This window comes from Hirundo rustica, chromosome 8, assembly GCF_015227805.2.
Source record: "Hirundo rustica isolate bHirRus1 chromosome 8, bHirRus1.pri.v3, whole genome shotgun sequence".
In the NCBI taxonomy this organism is placed as follows: domain Eukaryota; kingdom Metazoa; phylum Chordata; class Aves; order Passeriformes; family Hirundinidae; genus Hirundo; species Hirundo rustica.
This window is the reverse complement of record NC_053457.1, coordinates 27,721,406-27,740,591: the sequence shown is the minus strand read 5'-3', so window position 1 is coordinate 27,740,591 and position 19,186 is coordinate 27,721,406. Positions and strand designations below refer to the sequence as shown.

General features: G+C 42.4%; 1 protein-coding gene across 1 annotated transcript in view; it reads right to left on the bottom strand.

The window, feature by feature from the left end:
- HABP2 (hyaluronan binding protein 2) overlaps positions 1-18,681 on the bottom strand; it is a 30,583-nt gene extending 11,902 nt beyond the window's left edge. Inside the window, exons 1-2 of the mRNA XM_040071423.1 lie at positions 18,469-18,681; positions 1,589-1,625 (exon numbers count right to left, since the gene is read on the bottom strand). Of these exons, the coding sequence (XP_039927357.1) occupies positions 1,589-1,625; positions 18,469-18,681 (250 nt within the window). The remainder of the gene's footprint in view (positions 1-1,588; positions 1,626-18,468) is intronic.
- Between the last annotated feature and the right edge of the window lie 505 nt (positions 18,682-19,186).

Here is a 19,186-nt window from a genome sequence, read left to right as displayed (position 1 = left end):
CTTTTTGTCCTCAGCTCTGAGATTATTGCAGTGTTATTTTTATGAGGCTGAAATCCTGACTGCATTTTAAATAATGAGATATTCCCCATTTACTTCTGGAGAGATGAGACCCCAGAGTATTTCCCCCCTTCCAAGCAGGCTGTGGCTGGAGGTATCTGCAGCTTCAGAAAGGAGACCAGCTAACAAAAAAGCCAGAAAGCCTTTCAAATAGTTTTGTGGCTGTTATTTAAAAGCAGTTTTGCAGCACTTTTTTCCTCTGAGGGATGGATGTGGGGTGAAGGGGAATTGTGATGGCTGAAGGAGTGGAAACTTTAAGGGGGATGGGGAGTAGGAGATTGTAGGAACAGCGTGATGTAAGGGCCATACACCATAAAGCACAGAGTGAATTAAGAAATTGTGAAAGGGATTAGCTACCATCAAAAGGCAGATCAACCAGTTTGCACAGGGCTGTCGTAAACAGGTATGTAAACCCTGAATCAACTGCATGACTGTGGCCAAATATTTGCAGAACCCAAATACTGAGCTCAGACACAAAAATGATTTGGAATTTTTTTTTCTAGATGTTGTTAGAACACCAACATTGATTTTGGCAATGCTGTATGAGCGACAAGATTTCTGGTTTGACCTGAAAGCCCAAATACCACTGGCAGGAACAAGAATGCAGACAAATAAGGAGTGCATACGAAAATCCACCTTATTTTTTTGCAGGAAAATGAGCAAAATTATTGTAATATTTCATTAGATATGCATTATAAACTCAGGTCTAAGAACCATTGAAATGAAGAAAAGAAAGGAGAAGGCTTACCTGCAAAAATACTAAATTTATCAATAAACCCGTAATCTTCTACATGGACCATGTAGGCTTTGAAAGGATATACAAATCCTCACACATCCTGCACATCCTCACACAATATTCATCACAGCTTTTTTCCTTATCAACATCTTAATGCAACACAGCCTTTAATGATTTTTTTACTTGCATGGGCTTGTTTTTGAATCTTCTAACACTTGGGACAAAGCCTTGCAGAACTAAGTTCCACAGTTAGTAACATGCTGCAAGGCAAAGTCAGCCTTCATTTATTTGATCTCCAGTTTTCATCCCCGACTAGGTTCTTTGCTTATCCTTCTGTGAGGTTCACAGCCCAGCACCGTGACCTGTCCTCCAGACCATGGCCCACTGCATCACTCAGGGACCCCCAAAGCACATGAAGGCAGAGGGTGGCAGGAAAGTCGTGGTTTGGGAGAGAATTGAGAGTTCCAGGTGTGGTCCAGGAGAACTCTGTGATCACCTGCACATTGGTTTTGGCTCCAGTGTGTCGGACACTCTCCTGGCTGGGACATGATGCAGCATTGCCTCCTGCACTGACACAGGACAGGTGGAGGTCTGAAAGCATTCACCATATTACTTGTCCAGAGTCAAACAGACTTTCTACATGATCATAGGCCATATTTTAGGCTAAGCAAGGCTCTCCATGAAGTTAATGTAATTCAGCCCTGGGCACTAGTGAAGGTTGTAGATGAACCAGGTTGCCAGCCTTTCAGTTTTGCAGCAGGCAGAAGTTGAAATGAAGAAACTGAAACCACCTACCTTTCATCAAGTTGGCCCAGAAGGAAAAATGGGAAGCCTGCATAAGATAATAAAGGTCAGAGAGTCATTTTCTGGAAAAAACAGAAGCCAGTACAGAGCTTTGCTTACAGTACAAAGATTCTGTTTGCCTCTAGTGCTGGACATCCAGATAAGGCTGTTCCCCACTTCGGAGGTAAGTGAACTAGATTTTAAGAGCTCTTTGAAAAGAGCAGCAAACCGTCAACAACCCATGGGAGCAGTCTGGATTTTCCAAGCATATAACCTAAGCCTCTGGGCTGGTCTGATTTGGGGCAAACCTGACCTGAATGAGTTATCTCTTTGCTTGTGAGGTGATGGCACACTGGATATTTTCCAAGTTCTCTGAGATGCCAACATGCTGAGGCCATGCCCTGCTGGCTGCCAAAGCTGGGAGGTGCCTGGGCACGGCAGAGTGAGCGTTGGGCAGTGCAGCACGGCCCAGGACCTTACACCTGGTGCACCCAGTGAGACCTGGACCCCTGCGCTGGAAGGCTGTCGACATTATCTTTGGATGTAGGAGAATATTTCTGGCACTCCCCAGGAGGAAATGCCATGTGTCCCACCTCCAACGTGGGGCTCCAGCCTTTCCTGTTTGGCTCATGATCAAGGGCAAGCAACAAAAGGGAACAGAAGAAGACGGAAAACAGCTCTTAGCCTTTGAACAGTGTGAGTGAGGTTTGTCTGAAAGGAAAGGCACAGACTCTACACCAGGACGCATCCCCAGTGTGACAATTTCCATTTGCTTTCCGTCTTGCTCTAAATCCCAGCTGAGGAGAGGATTACCTGCCTGCAGTGAGGATACACATGCTAACAGAAGGTGTAAAGGAGATTTGAAGCTGCTATTCTTCATCCCTCACATAATTTTAGGGAATAAAATGCATTTCCAAACAATTTAACACATGTAGTAAGGACAGCATACACACACATGCAGTTATTTTGTGCACCTATGCATTGTTACAGTTAACTGTAAATATGCCCTGTTTAGTCACACATTATATATAGAAGAAAGACAGACTCAGATAACACTGGTTGAGACTAAGAACAAATGAATCAGAAGCAATGAATAAGAAACAGGACAAAATAAAAAGCTCAGAATTCATGTTTTTGAATATTATCTGGAATATATAAACGAGCTTTTGCTTCGGGCATGTTTGCGTCCCTCTTGTGTTTGAGCCAGGGAGAACAGACACTCCAGTTCTCCCCTTCCTCACTGACTTTAATGAGAGCAATGTCCCCTGAACCACTTAGCAGAGCCCCTTCCCAGGTGCATTTGAGTGAGCCACACACATACAGAACTAAATCCTCTGCAGCTGGAAGGACACACATCCTCACACAATTGCCCCTCCTGAGTGAATGAGGAGATGATGGTAAATGAGAAGGCTGTAAAAGCTCTGTCCTTGGTGTATATGTTTCTTGAGTGCAGGTACAGCATTTGTCAGATCCTTTGCCAGACCCCAACTGAGGCTATATAAAGCAAAGGTCTAATTGCTCCATCTACAATTAGTGGTAGCGTTCATCCATAAACAACAGACCTGCAAGTGTACTCCTTTCTTTTGGAGGAACAGATGAAACAAAGAACAAGGAAGTAGCGTTGGGGGCAGGACAATGCAAGAAACATTTCATCTTGCTCTCCAGCTCTCTGTGCTGCCCTGTTGTGCTGTTTGCCTTGTGGGGTTGAAAAGGGTTTAGGTCTGAAAGGTTTGACATAGTGATTTTGCCCCTGCACTCAGGCAGCCCTTGGCACCTCAGGGAATGCTGTTTTCAGTCCAGGCTGAGTGAGGTGCACCAGGCTGTTCTGTGCCTCAGTTTCCCCAGCTGTAGGGTGGAGATGACAGTCTCACAATGCTCATACCACAAGGAAATAGGAAAGATGATTCAGCATTGAGCTACACTACTTTCTTTCCCAGGTTATCCACCTGCTGCTCCGTCCAAACACAGGTAGAGCTAACCACAAAAAGGCAGTAAATAATTGTAAAATGGCAGTAAAATTTATCTTGCAATGAAGTGGTGTCCTCAACAATGTGCGAGTTTACAGTATCATCCTTCAGAGCAGGCAGTGGCTTGGTGGCTGGTGACTGAGTCCCAGATTTTGATTCCTGCTTTTGGATGAAAGTCTCTGTCTTCTGGCACAGTATAAATATTACTGGGAACAAAGGCTTCTGGAGCACCCAACACAGAGAGTCCAGGAGTTAAATGGAATTTTTACTGTAAGGCTCCTGTATCTCCTTTTGTGCTGCAGCTCTCCCTCCTCGTGTGCTTGTCACAAGCTGCAGCAGCAGAGCCACAGGGGACAACACCTCTGGCAGAGCTGACTTCTAAGCCCGGAGTTTTCTCATCTGTCCTGAGGTCCCCTGGACCACTCACCAGACCACACTGGTTTTCAAGTGTTTTCACCCCTGTTAGCCAGCAGGGTCATATTTTGGGGTTTTGACTCATGGCGTGAAGCTTGCCATGGTCGTGTGCAGCAGAGGAGGAGGAAGTGCTCACTCCTTCCCTCCTGCGTGCTGGAGCTCTCCCCTTCATCCCCTCCGGGAGAGGGTGTGGGATGCAGGATGCGAGATGCAGGATGTTAGACGTGGATGCAGAAGGCGGCTGTCAGGAGCGGTGCAGAGGGTGGGGGTCCAGGCGGGGCTGAGGAGGGAGGGCAGGGAGGGGCATTGAAGGCAGGGGCAGGGAAGACAGGGCAGTGCTGGCAGGGGCAGTGCAGTGTAGGGACAGTGCTGGCAGGGGCAGTGCAGACAGGGCAGTGAAGGCAGGGGCAGTGCAGATGGGGCAGTGCAGACGGGGCAGTGCAGACAGGGCAGTTCTGGCAGGGGCAGTACAGGCAGGGACAGTGCTGGCAGGGGCAGTGAAAGCAGGGGCAGTTCTGGCAGGGGCAGTGAAGTCAGGGGCAGTGCAGACAGGGCAGTGAAAGCAGGGGCAGTGCAGGCAGGGCAGTGAAAGCAGGGGCAGTGCAGGCAGGGCAGTGCAGACAGGGGCAGTGAAAGCAGGGACAGTGCAGGCAGGGGCAGTGAAAGCAGGGACAGTGCAGGCAGGGCAGTGCAGACAGGGGCAGTGCAGGCAGGGGCAGGGCAGGTAGGGGCAGTGCAGACAGGGCAGTGCAGACAGGGGCAGTACAGGCAGGGCAGTGCAGACAGGGCAGTGCAGGCAGGGGCAGGGCAGGTAGGGGCAGTACCGGCAGGGCAGTGCAGACAGGGGCAGTGCAGACAGAGCCTCCTGCCTGCAGTGCCGTATTGCTCGTGGCCAGCAGAGGAGGATCTTGTCCTTCCGACGAGGTGCAACTCTGAGCCCAACGAGGAGCAGGATTTGAACAAAAGAAGGGGGCGGGGGGGAGAAGAAATTAGGCTGTGGGGCTGGTTTCACCAAACGGTCCCTTTGCTGCAGCTAGACACCGATACTTTGTGTGCTCTCTCAAGAGGGAATAAAATCACTGGATTCTGTTCATAGCAGTTTTGCAGTGATGAGGGACAGAGCTGGAAGAATTTGCAGAGTGCAATTTTAAGTTTTATTACCTCAAACTCATTAAAAAAAAAAAAAAAAAAAAAAAAAAAAAAAAGCTATGAGGGATATTTTATATGGATACCAGTGCACTGGTGGCTATGGAGCTAACTATATCTATAGGGCTCCTAGAAAAAAAAAAAAATGTGAAATTCAAAATATCCTGATTACACCTGGCCTTTATTGTCTTTTGTCACTGTAATGATTAGCACTTCACTAAAACTTCATTCCTCCAAAGAACCTTCAAAATTTTGCTAAATAGATTTTGTACTAATATTAAACATTGCAGTTACACAATACACTCAATTTTTCCATTTCAGCTCCTTGAGAAAGAGAGACTAATGAAATGTAATAGATTTCAAACAGGAATGACAGAACCATGAGCTTTTTTTATCTCAGAATGGAATCCTGTGGCTCTTTCTCAGACAAAAATGTCCAGTTAATCTCTAGAAATTCTTTCTGAATAAACCCAGGAAGATTTGACCCCAAATTGAAGGGAAATTATTTACAGCTGCCAAGGGCATTCTGCAATTGAACTGTTTATTGTGTCTTGGTACAATGTTACCTCTTATTACAATAAAAATGAATCACTAAAACACAAAGGCAGGTGGAGAAAGAGAGCAAAAAGGTGACAGCCCAGGGTTATACTGTGAATTTACATGTGTGCAAAAGAGACTTCCAGAGAAAACAGTGTATTTACTCAAGCTTGCATGACAGAGTAGCAAGAGAGATGAAAATTATCTCTATATATACACACACACTGCAACAAAGCACTACAGGAACTGCAGTACTGAACTGCATTGGTAGGAATTGGCCTATTCACTAAACTGCATTAAGTCCTGATAATTCTCCTGCAACTTGTCACAAAGTGGCCTCTGCGTCAGAAAAACAAAGATTATGCTTTCATTTGTTCATCTGTGCAGTCACAGCTTTGCAGCCAAGAGGGAGGTGGGATGGGGTTGAGCTGGAGAATGAAGATGGATATTTGATCAACTTCCATCCACAAGTGACACAAGCCATGAAGGAGCCACGAGGGCAGGCTCAGCTACTGCCTTCTCGTAGCGAACCCCTTGATCCTGCTGACAGCTCTCAGTAGGAACCTTTGTCTGGGCTGCTCGCCAAAGGAGGAGGGAATCGACAGTTCTGATGCTCTTACAATCGGCCAGATTTTTGCCTGCAACCATCTTGGGTAGTGACAGTCTTTGAACTTCAAGGGAAAGTGGCTTTTCCAGCAATGACATTGTATTTCTCAGCCAAGGCCATAGTTGCACTATAATGAAAGCAGGGCATATTATATCATCTGGAGCACACATGCAACACATGTTGTGTTTTTAGCCTGGGAAACCACTCTCTGAGAGGATTCCACCAAAACCTCTGAGTTCTTCTCTTCTCTGCTAACATCTCCTGCCTCCACACTGAATTGCAATGTGTGCATCAGAGTAAATGGTGTGTTCCTTATCAACCAGTCCCAGTGAACCCAGAGAAGTTCACACTTAAAATCTTTATTTTGCTGATAATTTAGTGGTAATCCTTTCTGATGGTAGCTCCTGATACAAAACCAGCGATCCAGGGAAAAAGCGAGATCCTTCAGAGGCACTGCTGAAACTAGCTCGGTCTTTTGCTCAGGAGTTACCTGCTTCTGTTTTCCAAGGAATCAAAGTTTCCAAATTAATCTTTCCTCTGTAAGAGGTGGCCTGGTAACAGCTGGGTGTTTCTAAAGCACACTGGTGGTTGAAGTGTACTCGTGCTCCCAGGTGGAAAATGGGGTCAGCCTTGGATGCCACAGCGCAGGGAAGCTACAAAATGTGTTTCAGAGGGCTGCATGAGCCAGCTAGACACACTAACACGAGTGCCTGTGCCATCAAACGCTCCTGCAGCCACTACTGGGAATGCAGGTTATACCGCTAGACTTAAAGCTTATGCAAAGTCATTAAGTCCCTTTAGTTAGGCGGGATATCAACCTGCACGCTGCAGGGCATAAGCTGATTGCCTTCAGGGGTCAGCCAGGAACGCTTCCCTCTCTGAGAGCGCGGTGCAGAATTAGCTGGGGGCGCTCCCAGGGCTTTGTTGCTTTCCTGCTGCATCAGGCAAGTTTAGGCGAGCACTGCAGAAGGGTGTTACACCTGATGGGCCACAAATCCAGGCAGGCTTGGCAGCATTCACTTCTCTTGGCAGCGATTGTTGCGCGACACGGCAGAGCGTGAAGCCCTTGTGTGCGTGGTGCAGCCCTGCAGTGAGGGTGAGGGAAGCAGAAGCGGGATTTTACAACAGGAATGGATCCGTTGGGGGTTAGGAAAATATGTCAGATGGAGCTGACTTTGGAACACCCTGAAATGTTGGTCTCAAAGCACCTGAGGCAAAGAAAGACCTGCACTGCCGGCAAAATCCTCTGCTTGCTGTGGGCCAAGAGGGAGATAGACCCTTATGATAAGGGTTTATTTTTTGCAATCGTTTGATCATAATGTGATACTTTTATCCTTCCCTTTCCACTACTAAGTGCACTTGGTTATTGGATTGGGCAAGTCTTGTGATTTCAAAACACTTTCCATCACACATAAGTGGACATCAATTTTTTGAAGTTGCAAAATATTCAGTGAAGAGCCACCTCTGACCTTTGCCAGTCTTTGTCCCTGCTGCCATGGAAGTTGAGTTTGAAGAGATTTCTGATACCAGGAAAAGTCCTCATCTGGACACCTGTAGATTTAAAAATAACACTTTTTCCTGTGAATATGTGCTGAGTCACTTTAGAGCACTGTTAAGTGGGAGCTGCAGCCTGGTGTATGGGAAGGGCTGTCACTGGAGTGGTGTGGGACCCAACTTTCTATTGTCCTGTTCCAGATTTCTCTAGCCCAACTCAGCACACCAGTTAAGCATATCATTTAAATCTGAGTGCATTCCAGAAATGTTGCTTCACTAAAAGTCTGGATAACTGAGGATACACAGCTCAGTTGCAGCAGAGTTCTTTGGGCTTCTCTTTGACTAATTAAGGAGTACTTAACAATACAGTACCTTGATGGCAGGCATATTTCTACTACAGTATCTTGCTGAGCAGAAGTGAAATGAAAAGCCAAGAAGACCTGCCATGACTGAAGACAATCTTTGGTGCAGTTGCATCACATATGCTAAAGTAAAGAACCAAATTCAGTGTTCACCATGCAGCTTTATGCCTTTTATGGAAATAGTTTGGATCCATGCAGATGGAATCTATTTCATTTCAGGTAGTATGAAAGAACTGAATGAAAATTTTTGTCTTAGGGTTCTTCTCCAAACCTGCCAGATCCATGAATGTCCAAGTATTTTCTTGTTCTATTGTAACTGACTCAGCATGAACTACTGCTTAAACCCATGTTTGACTTTGGCTACACTTCACCAATAATATTTGTTAGTCAGCTTATTACTTATGAAAACTTCTAAAACAAGGTTCAGATAAAAATGATGAAGATAGTTCTAGAGCAGGACAAAAATAGGAATTTGAGGGTGTTTTCTGTGGTTTCAGCAAAGTGTAGCATCTATTATTTTTTCATTCAAACTATTTCAGTTTTGTTCTGGACAAGTCATTAAGACAAAAATATCCTCTCATAACTTGTTTGTCATGCAATGGTCACATCATGGCAACTCCTTCCCCTCTTTTTTTCTTTTTTTTTTTTCTGGGATCCATGCCAAGTGCTAAGCCAGAAAACCTTGTTATATTAATTATGAAGAAAAAGCATGTTTTATTAAAAACTAGCCTGCTGAATATTCTGTCGTGCTGCTTTTCAGTGACAGCAGAATTGCTTTTGCATTTTAGCAATGTTAATGAATTTTCAGGGGCGAGGGGAGACATACTCTACATTTTCCATAGCAATTTTTAAAGCAAAGTCAGATTAGGACTGTCAAAGCATTGAATCAATCTAACACTCAGGACTAGTAAGAAAAATCTGGGCAAGACTTCATGTTGTCTAAGACTGGCCCCACATTTTCCTAGCTGAGCATGAATTAACACTGCCAAATTCATTATGAGCTTATTTGTATTAGATGGTGTTGCCACAAAATCTGTAAAATGGGTATTTCACTATCCTAGAGCTGATCCCCACAATAAGATGCTACATGAGCTACTAGACCAAGTGTGCCATGGGTCCTGGTGATACACTAATTGTTACTCTACTGAGTTGTGAAAATCACTGATCTAAAATTCCAGACTTCTAAAAAAATCTATGCCCCATTAAGCCCCCTCACTGTATATTTTTCCCAAAGATTTCAATTTAAACACGTCAACATCTGAATTTTTGCAGTGTATTCCATTAAATATGAACCTGCACACATAGTAAAAGTCACTAAGAAAGCAGGTGTTTAAAGGACCCTCAGATTCCTTCATGAGAAAATCTACTTGATTTCTTGGAAGAACAAAAGAATTTTTTTTAAAACTGACTTTTAACTTTCCTTTGATTACAAGTCATTCTTCCAGTCTTCTTTAAAGAGGAGATGAATAGATGTAGGAAAGTATATCAAGCTCTGCCAGAGCAGGGCTCTGGTCACCCCTAGCTGTATTGAATACTTTGCCATTAACCTTCCTCCCACGTTAACAACAACGGAAATTCAGTCATTCAAAACATGTGGCTGGGGCAATTTTTACCTTTTACAGAAGAGTTTGCAAAACTGCCAAGACAGGGCCTACCTGACCTGTTTAATCCAGGATTTAGTCCCTTCAGAATGAAGACTGGAAATAAGGAAGAAAGTTTTTACAGTGGGGGTTGTGAGTCACTGGCACGGGTTGCCCGGGGAGATGGTGGATGTCCCATCCATGGAAATAATCAAGGTCAGGCTGGATGGAGCTCTGAGCAACCTGATCTAGTGGAAGCTGTCCCTGTCCATGGCAAAGGGGTTGGAACAAGATGATCTTTAAGGTGCCTTACAACCCAAAACATTCTGTGATTTTAAGATGGGTTACCCATGCTGGAGCCCAGGATTTTGGTGCATTTCTTAGTGCCCAGGGCTAGGAGAGGGACCACACTCCCCACCACAGACCACTGGGGCTGGTGTGGCCACTCAGTGTACCTAGACAAGCCATTCCTTGACACTGTGGATGTCTGCTTCAAAAAATCCCCATGGGGCTTCCCTCTTACGTTGCATTAACTTGGTCACCTCAGTGGCCTGAAATGCAGATGCAGTAGAGCTGGCACATGGAAAGAAAAGGAGAATAAAAACATACTCACGCCCAAACATGTGGTCCCTAGGAAAATAACCAGTGGAAGAACCTGAAGCGTCAAAGCACTGTTAGCCATCCTCATTTTTTTGCTGAAATTAGCTTTTTCTTCTTGCCTATGTTTTTTCAGACAATCTTTCGAGGCCGAGCTAATTCAGTGCAAATAATTAACCGTGCTTCAAATATTGTTTAATGTTCAACAGATTGCCTTGATCAAATAAATGCATCCTGTCCAGATAATCACTGCATTGACCAGTGGCAAATATTTCAAATCAGTAAGTAACAAGGAAGGGAACAGTATAAATTAACAATTAAAAAAAAGCATTTTATCTTGTATTAGAATTATCTTTCAACTCTTATTTTAAAATGGAAAAAAAAGCATGAATCACACTTCTCTCCCACCTGAAAAATAGTGAGATCTTGTTACATGATTTTTAAAAGTATCAAAATGTGATTCGATTTAAATTTAAAAATTAATTTAGAATAATTTAGAAAAACAATCTGATTATTTTCTAAATTTCAGACGCAAATCAGAGTTCATGTTCTCAAGCTTTTGTCAGTTATGTGAGAACCAGGATTTTTTTTTTTTAATTAAAAAAATCTAAATTCTCGAGTAACCTCTATTCTCCCAGGGCTGAAGCATTTGTAACAACAATAGCAACTCAGGAAATCAGAGTATTATTGCAAGAATAAACAACCTTCTGTTGTGGAAATGCTGACAAACCTTTGCTTAACAGATATTGTTTGTGCTGCATATTACAAAAACAAATGAAGTGACCATTCTTTCTCTGAGACAGTTTAGAAACTGAAAAGGAAGAGGGTGATAGAACTAGTGTCCACGTGCTGAAATATGAGGAAGAAAACAGTGAAATCCCAATCAAAGTTTCCCATCCTGAATGTGATTTTGTGGTAAAATAGACAGTTGTGAACTCTTGATTACAGTGACAGGTGTTGAAATTTGGATGCAAGAGAACCTTGTTTCTGATGATTTTTTACTCTGGAGCATGAACATTCCTAAAGGAGATTTCAGACACCAAAAAATACACAAAGGATTTTGGTATCTTGACTACGCCACATGTACATACCTTCAGCAGGTGACTAGAAGCAATATGTGTTTGAGACAGCATATTGGTGGCCAGCCACAAATACAAGTTTATAAAATTCCAGATTCTTTAACTAGTTAGAAAGACAGCAAGATGAAAGGAGTTAGATAACACATGACTTTATGTAATGTGTCCTTGAGTAAGCTGATTTGCACTGAATTTTAATAGAGCCCTGATTCATCAAATCTCAAACAGAATTAAGGTATGGACTGGATCCTAATAACATCATGCTTTATATCCATGAAAGATAAATTAAAGGATGCAAAACTGCTATTGACAAACATTGATTATATGTACTTTGATGGACTTTGAAGTTGTGCCAGATGCGTCTTGTCAGCCTCCGAAGTTTTCTTTTAAATCTCATTGCATAAGGCTTTTACTTTTTAATTATTTTTTCCCTCAGCCTCTTTGATCAAGAAAAAATGTAGATCATATTTGTGTGATGCTATTTCCTCTGCATTTTATTTAGATATGCCCTTGTGCACAGCTCATGATATGTAAAAAAATGTTACATGGCACCTAGTGATCCTACCCTGTTATCCTGGGTGCTATTTAATACTTAATTGACCTTCTCAAGCTGCTGAGTGAAATCCTGCCATGTGCAGAGAGCTAGCACAATGCTCACGGTCCTTTTATACCACATAAATCCACAGGATGAGATGCAAGACACAAGGTTGTTGGTCTCTCTTTGTTGCCAGGAGGATTTTGACCAGTGAGAATGTCCAGTGGATCCATTTTCATTCAGGGCCCTGAGAGTAGTAAAGAGGTCCTCATGTCAGACCCAATGGGTAGGCAAACCTCTCTGCAACTTCTAGTTTTAGGAGATGGACTGAAGTTTATACAAGAAGTTTAAACAAGTGAAAATCTTTCTTTCACTGTCCTCTATACAGAAATATATTGTCAACAGAGAGATTCAAGAAACAGAAAAGAGGCTTTGGAACCATACTGATATTTCAAAGTTGTGAGCCCACATGCACATCTTCCTTTCCTTGTCCATCAGGATATGGCCACCCCCTTTGGGGCTTGGGAATGCACAAAGTATATTGCTGTGCTTGGCAAAAGGCTTCAAGGGTGGTGCAGGACTTAGGTACAGGTGTTTGGGTTTTTTTGGGAATTGACTATTCCCTACATCTCCAAGCCCATCCTAGAGATCATGGCTTCCACATCAGACACGAAGCATTTCTCTGTGACAATTTAGGTGTCTTCCAACAACAAACATGGAGGAAAAAAAGATAAAACCCATCAAAACCTTTTAAACTGAGAATGACGAGATGAAAACAAAACTCTGAAGTACTGGATCAGGACTGTGGTGGGTTGGGGGTTTCTGCATCACTGTCGATACTGCCTTGAAGAAATAATTTCTCTAAATACTCCTTCATTCCCATAACAAGAATGTGGTTAGTAACTTCTCTACTTTCACTATACCCTGTCTTTTTGATTAATAAACTCTTCTGGCTCACTATTTTTTTTCTGTATTAATGAGCAGCTCCAGGCAAAAGACATGCCCTGTCCTAGCTGTGATGTCTGCTATAAAGGAAGGAAAAAATAACCTAAAAGACTGTAGTCTCAAATGATTTATTTGGAATTACTACTGAGTATTATAGTCTACAATGCTTGAGCAGCTTTGGTTGCCAGAATAAACAGCAGAAACATTACTTTGTCTTTCTCCCCCCTCTCTAAAATGGGTATTACCACTGAAAAAATATTACTCTTGGATATTTTTCTGCCACTGTACAGATCACTTGAATTCTGATCCTGGAAAGCATTTCAAACCCTTCCTGGCTGATAATTCTTCTCCATCCTCCAACACAAATGAATATTCTGTGCTGGATCTACCTCTATGTGTCTGGTGTATGTGGATTATTGTGCTATTAGACACACGAACTGCAGATCTAGTTATTAACACCAGAATAAACAAATCACCACAGATGTGAGAGAGGAGAGAAAATTCCAAAGATAAAAGCAAGATAAAACCATCTACTATGTGACTCTAACAAAAACAGAAGTTCTAGGAACACTTGCTGGCATCAGCCCACAGAAGCACAAGCCAGGTCCTTCAAGGGAGTGAACACCTTTCTTCAGAGTCAACAGCAATGCCATGGAATATGCATGGATGCTTTGACTTTGCTCTTTTATACTTGCTACCATTTTGTGGCTTTAATTAATCTAATAACTCAAAAGTCCTATACGTGTTTGTGCTTCCTTTTTAGTGTTCCCTCCATTTCCATTAAATACAAGCCCTTTTCAAACCGCCAATGAAAATGAGAAAGTAGTAGCCCTATTATTCCTCTTTATACAGAGGGACTGGAGTTGAGAGAGAGTACAAGGAATTGACTTTTACTATAAAATCTGGGAAGTGGAGGAGGGGTATTCTCTGTGAGAAATTCATCTTGGTGCAGAAAGCCAGCATGAGGTCTAGACATCCCTTAAATCAACATTTAAAGTGTTGTGGTTGCATTTTGCTTCATAATTCTCTCTAGCAGCACATTCCCAGTGATGGTTTCAATTCTTGGGCTCAGATCAAAAGCACAGTTAAAAATTTCAAGATAATCAAACAAACAAAAAACAGAGTGAGTGCAGGCAGCCTAAAATTCTGCTGGGCGTTCAAGAGGGCTCATCCCTCGTCCATTCTGCTGTGACCCAGGAGTAACTCATCAAAGGTTTTATGCAAGCTCAAAGCTGGTACAAAAAGCCGAGCTAGTTGGAGAGACAGGCAGTCCAACCACAAGGATGCACACCAGGATCAACAGCCTCTCTCTGACACTGATTTGGTACCAAATGCTTCCTCTGAAGGTGCAAAAACACCACCTTGAAGAACAACCTGCCACGGTGGAGCTTTGTCCATGTGCTCAGCCCAAGATTGACAGGCACATGGCTAAAAGATTTTCTATCCTCTTCTGGCCTCTTGGGTGTTCTTTTAAATCTTTCCCAGAACAGCTCCAGATATTCTTGTTAGCTGTGCTGCTTTCTGAGCCCATTTCTGTGTCTTGGAGCTGCCTGCTAAAAGCATTAAAATTGTAAAGTGGTGGATGAAGGAAGACAGTTTTGCTTTCAAGCTGAAAAACATGCATCAAAGCCCCTGTAGTAAATTTACAGAGTATTAAAAACAAACAAAATCTGACCGTAGGGTAACATCATTTTAGGAAAGATGCGATGGCCTACCTCAAAGTCTGCATTTAATGCGCACAGCACTCCCTTAACCTACCTAGGCTATAAATCCCAAGGGTCAAATTCTGTCCAACCATCCTAAAAAAGAGATATTTTTAGACTGCAAAGGTAGAGCTAATATAGTCTCTCTGCTCCAGTTACCAAACACCTCCTCCACTCCATAGATTGTTCTCCAGTCAAAGTAGAGAGCAGGAACATTAAGCCAAGGGAATTCATACAAGTAAAATTGTAATAAAATATGACCCCCATGCTATTTTGCATGCATTTAGAGGCAATCACAAATTAGGAAACACCTGAGTATTAAAAAACACAAGACATGCCTCCAACTTACATCATTAAATAATAATTACTGAAATTTTTGAAATTATTTTTTTCTTCCCATGTGCTGCAGTTACTTTAAAGAGGAGTCACACATTGTTCATTGAGTCACCATTTGTTTTCAGAGAAGGAATCCAACAGGAAATCATACAGTAATACACATACTAAATATCTGTGAATTCTTTGGCAGAATAATTTAATATGCTGTTCAATGAATTGTCTGAAATAACAATTAACAATAACTGACTGAAATAACAGAGACAAGTAACTTCAGGTGCAAAGATGCACAAGTGTCATGAGAGCAGCTATGCAGTTCTGACAGAGCCAAAGAATTTTCAGTAAGAACTATTCAAATATTTCGTTCTCCTAAATCATTTAGATTTTTTGTGCAGTGCACTAAATAAGTGTATAAAGAAGATTTTAAATTTTCATATGTTGTCTAATGGTCATTAATGCACGTGGACAGAATTATTCACCTGAATGGCCAGCTGAAAAGTTGTACACGGTGGTAGACCCTGCCTTATCTTGTTCTCCTTGTGGAGGACGTGACATGAGTAGCCTTCACATCATGTTTATCTTGGTTTTGTGTTCAACTTGGCTGGCCTGCTGTGATAAGCAGGGCCAATTTGGTTGAGCATAAAGATGTTCATTAATTTCAAGCGCCGCTTCGCCGGGTTACAATTCTTTTTGTTCCCTCATCTCAGATCTATACTTTGACCTGGATTTTCTTTCTGAAAAGCTATTTTTTCTGTAGACACCGATCCAGTATTCTAGCTCATTTTTAACATAGTTTGAGTCAAACAAGTTTTTCTATTTAAGATTCTGAAACTTGTAACAGAAACAGCACAGCATGGTTTGCACTTTTCTCCACGTAGCAGTGGCAACCACAAGTAAAACTGATCATGGTTTTTATCAGAATTTCTCAGATGAGAAAGTTGTCTCTTGAGCAGCAATGCTAAATGTGAGCACCAGACCAATAACTGCAGGGGTAATAATTTGTAAGTTAGTCACCGTAATTGTGAGCAGTTCCTAAAGGATTTTGTGTCCTGTTTCCTCTTAATCCTTACCTTACTCTGAAAGCTTCAACCACCATTTTTCCCCCTAGTTCACTCCATTCAGCACAGTTTTCCTGCTTCCCTCTGGTTCTCTTTAACCAGTTTTTTTTTGACCTAGCAGCTATCAAATCTCTTCTTCCACCTTTTCCAATCTCCAATTTCTTTTCTCATTGCTGTTAAACCTAGCAGGGTTTAAAGATACACTGATGGAAGGCACGAAGAGCCAGACCTAGTGAAAGTGACGAAAGCAAGATATTTGCAGCCCAGTGGGTCTCTGTGCCCACATTACCAGCACAGCCTTCAAAGGGCCAGACTGAGAATGAACAGATTCAACACCATGAAAAATCAGTTTGGGGTTCATAAAGGGAGATGCAGACAGTGTCCAGTGAGGCTTCTCTTGTTAACAGACAACAACTGTATCAGATCACTGGAAAGTCACCGTGGTTTTCTCGTTTCAGACTCCTGAACCAAAAGTTGAGCATTTTTAAGGTTGAGAATTTTTTACATGAGCCTACCATGACAATGTTTCATGATAGCAGCTGTCAAGTTCCTCCTTTCCTACCCCTTGGCAGTAACACGAACATCCTGGTTGACAATCTTCCTGTAATGCATCAGAGTGGCCCAGAAAGAAGTAAAGAGTCAAGAGCCACTATGTTCCTATGAAATACTTCACAAGAATGATATCAGTGAATCCTTTTGGCTGTTGTAAAAAATAACTTTTTGAGAAAAAGTTGGTATTTTTTGTGTAAAGCAGCACTTTTCATATAGTAGGTTTAGTCAGGCCCCTAAACTTTCACAGTAAATTTTGAATGTGGAGGTGCTGGTATGGGTGGCAGCATGTATCAGTGTTTACATTAAAAGAAATTACAGTTATGTTATAATCATTCCTAAGCCAGGCACTGAAAAGCTGAATAATTTATTGTTAAAACTAATGCAATTGTGCTCCAAAGTGGAACTGATTCCTGAACAGCCTGATCTCAGCTCTTTAGTGACATGTTGAAGGCAACGAAGCAATATGGTTACATTATTTTAAAGTCTGTGGTCTGTTATAACAGTACATGATTTTTAAAATTTGTATTTATTTCCCCTTTTTCCTTTACCATGGTGCTTCCCTAGCACAAAGGTTTCTCCTCTCTGACATCCTCACTTGTGCACCTAACTGAGTGGGACCCCAAAAACTGAAGCAAACAACCCCCTTGAGGGAAGGATCTTTCATACCATGTACCATTTCCAAAGGATGCTTTGGAAAAGAAGGCTTCAGGCAGGAGAAGAAGCTGAAAACCCCATTTTCCCTGGTCCCTGAAGCTGATCTTGAACAGGTTTTCCCATGTGGGAGCTGCCCAAATCCTGACATTGCATCCAACCGGGGGGTCTGACAGAGAGATGCTGCACATAAATCCCCTTTGCTCTGGACATTTTTTGGTCCATTCTTCCAGCAATTTTCCCCATGTACTGGGTATTTAAGTAAATTCCAGAGGAAGGAAAAAACATGTCTAAAGTTACCCCTTTCCCCTTCCTTCTCTGCCCTTCCCTCCCAAAGAAGCTGTCCCCCTTTCATGGCCCATATTTCCAAACTTTTACTCCTTTGAGTGATTTTCTTACTGTGAAACAGCATCATTGAATTTTGCTTAGTTAAGGCAAGACGGCTCATGTCAGAAAATGTTTGCTAGATTGGGTCTCATTTTGTAACATTTCCCCTCAAAGGATGATTCAATGATGCATCTTAGAATCAGATTCCAGAGAGGGAACTAAAAGAAACATCAATAAAAAAAGAAACTGTGAGGAAACTAAATATAGAACAGGCCAATATGAATTAAACAACATCCTAGAAATCTTCACACAATAATTGATTTGCTCATTTGTACTTCTTTCTATTCTTTAATCTTTCAGCAGGGCTTCAATCCTCCCCCCATTGCTTTTTTAATATTCTCTGTTCATCTGTTGTCTACAATATTGTTTCTGATCTCCCTCATCCTATCAATCATCTATAAAAAGAGACTAGTCCACACATTCTGGTCTCCAATCCTAATGACTGTAAAGAACTAATCACCTAAACTGAGTGATGTTCATTGTTGTAAGTGTCTCTTTGATTTATTAAACATCTCTGTATAAATTCCTGCATGTTTTGCAAGTTGTTTCCTAGAACCTGTATGAAAGCACTTTGAAATCCTAAAACTGTCTGCTTATGGGGTTTTTGGCTCATCTAATAAATGGATTCCAGGAATGAAAAATGAGCTTTTACTTAACTGAAACGACCACTCAATTCCAAATTCAGGTCAGTGCCTCAGTTTGAGCTTCCTGAATATACAGGAAACTTACAAAGGCTGCTCATATACACTTTATATTAATTTGAAAATACCGTGTGCATTGCTTTGGGATGTCTGCCTGCTGATGGAGACCCATAGACACTATGGAAATGCTCTTAATTATGGCATTTTCCATAGCTGTCACTTTCACATGCTGTTGCAAGCTCTTCAGTTGAGCAAACAGACTCCCAATCTGATTAAATAAAGCTTAAGAACTGGATGTGTTCACAACCTGTCCCCTCCAAAGCGATGTTTTCAGCACCATGCCGTCGGTGTGCAGTGCCCCGCGCAGGGACAGGGTGAGATTCCAGCGCTGAATCAGAGCAGTTTTGGACCACACATCGATGGTGAGGCCACTCAATGCCCACCGAGGGATCTGGGTGTCACCAAGGTTGGGGATTCTCAAAAGGGTGCAAGATCCAGGTTTTGGAAACTGCCTCCCCATCTAACCTGGCCTCACTTGAAAGGAAAAGAGATGCTAAGGACAGAACAGAATTCAGCATGAGGAAGGTATGTCTGAAGATTGCGTGAGGCTTTTGAAAGAACCCAACATGAGGTTCTTGTGAGCTAATTGCCAAAAATGGGAACTAGACAAAGCATGAAATGGGCACAGCTGCTGATAGAAGCACACTCGGTGGACAACACTCAAAACAGAGGAGCAGTTTCACCAAAAAACTCTCTCTGTGATTTTCATTCTCTTTCACCAGCACCTTAGGGTGCAGGACTAGAAAGAAAAGGTATAAAGTATTTGAATGAGGGCATTCTGGAAAGGATTCTTTGCCAATGAGAAATCCACTCCCCTTTCTCATGCTGGATTTGCACAGAATATCGAGTCCTAGCTAAAAATAAATGCAGACTCCTTAATGTTCACCCCAGCCTTTACAGCAGTCCCTGGCTAATGAACCAGCCACTGTTACAGGCGGGTGAGTTTCATGCATTGATTGCCTTAG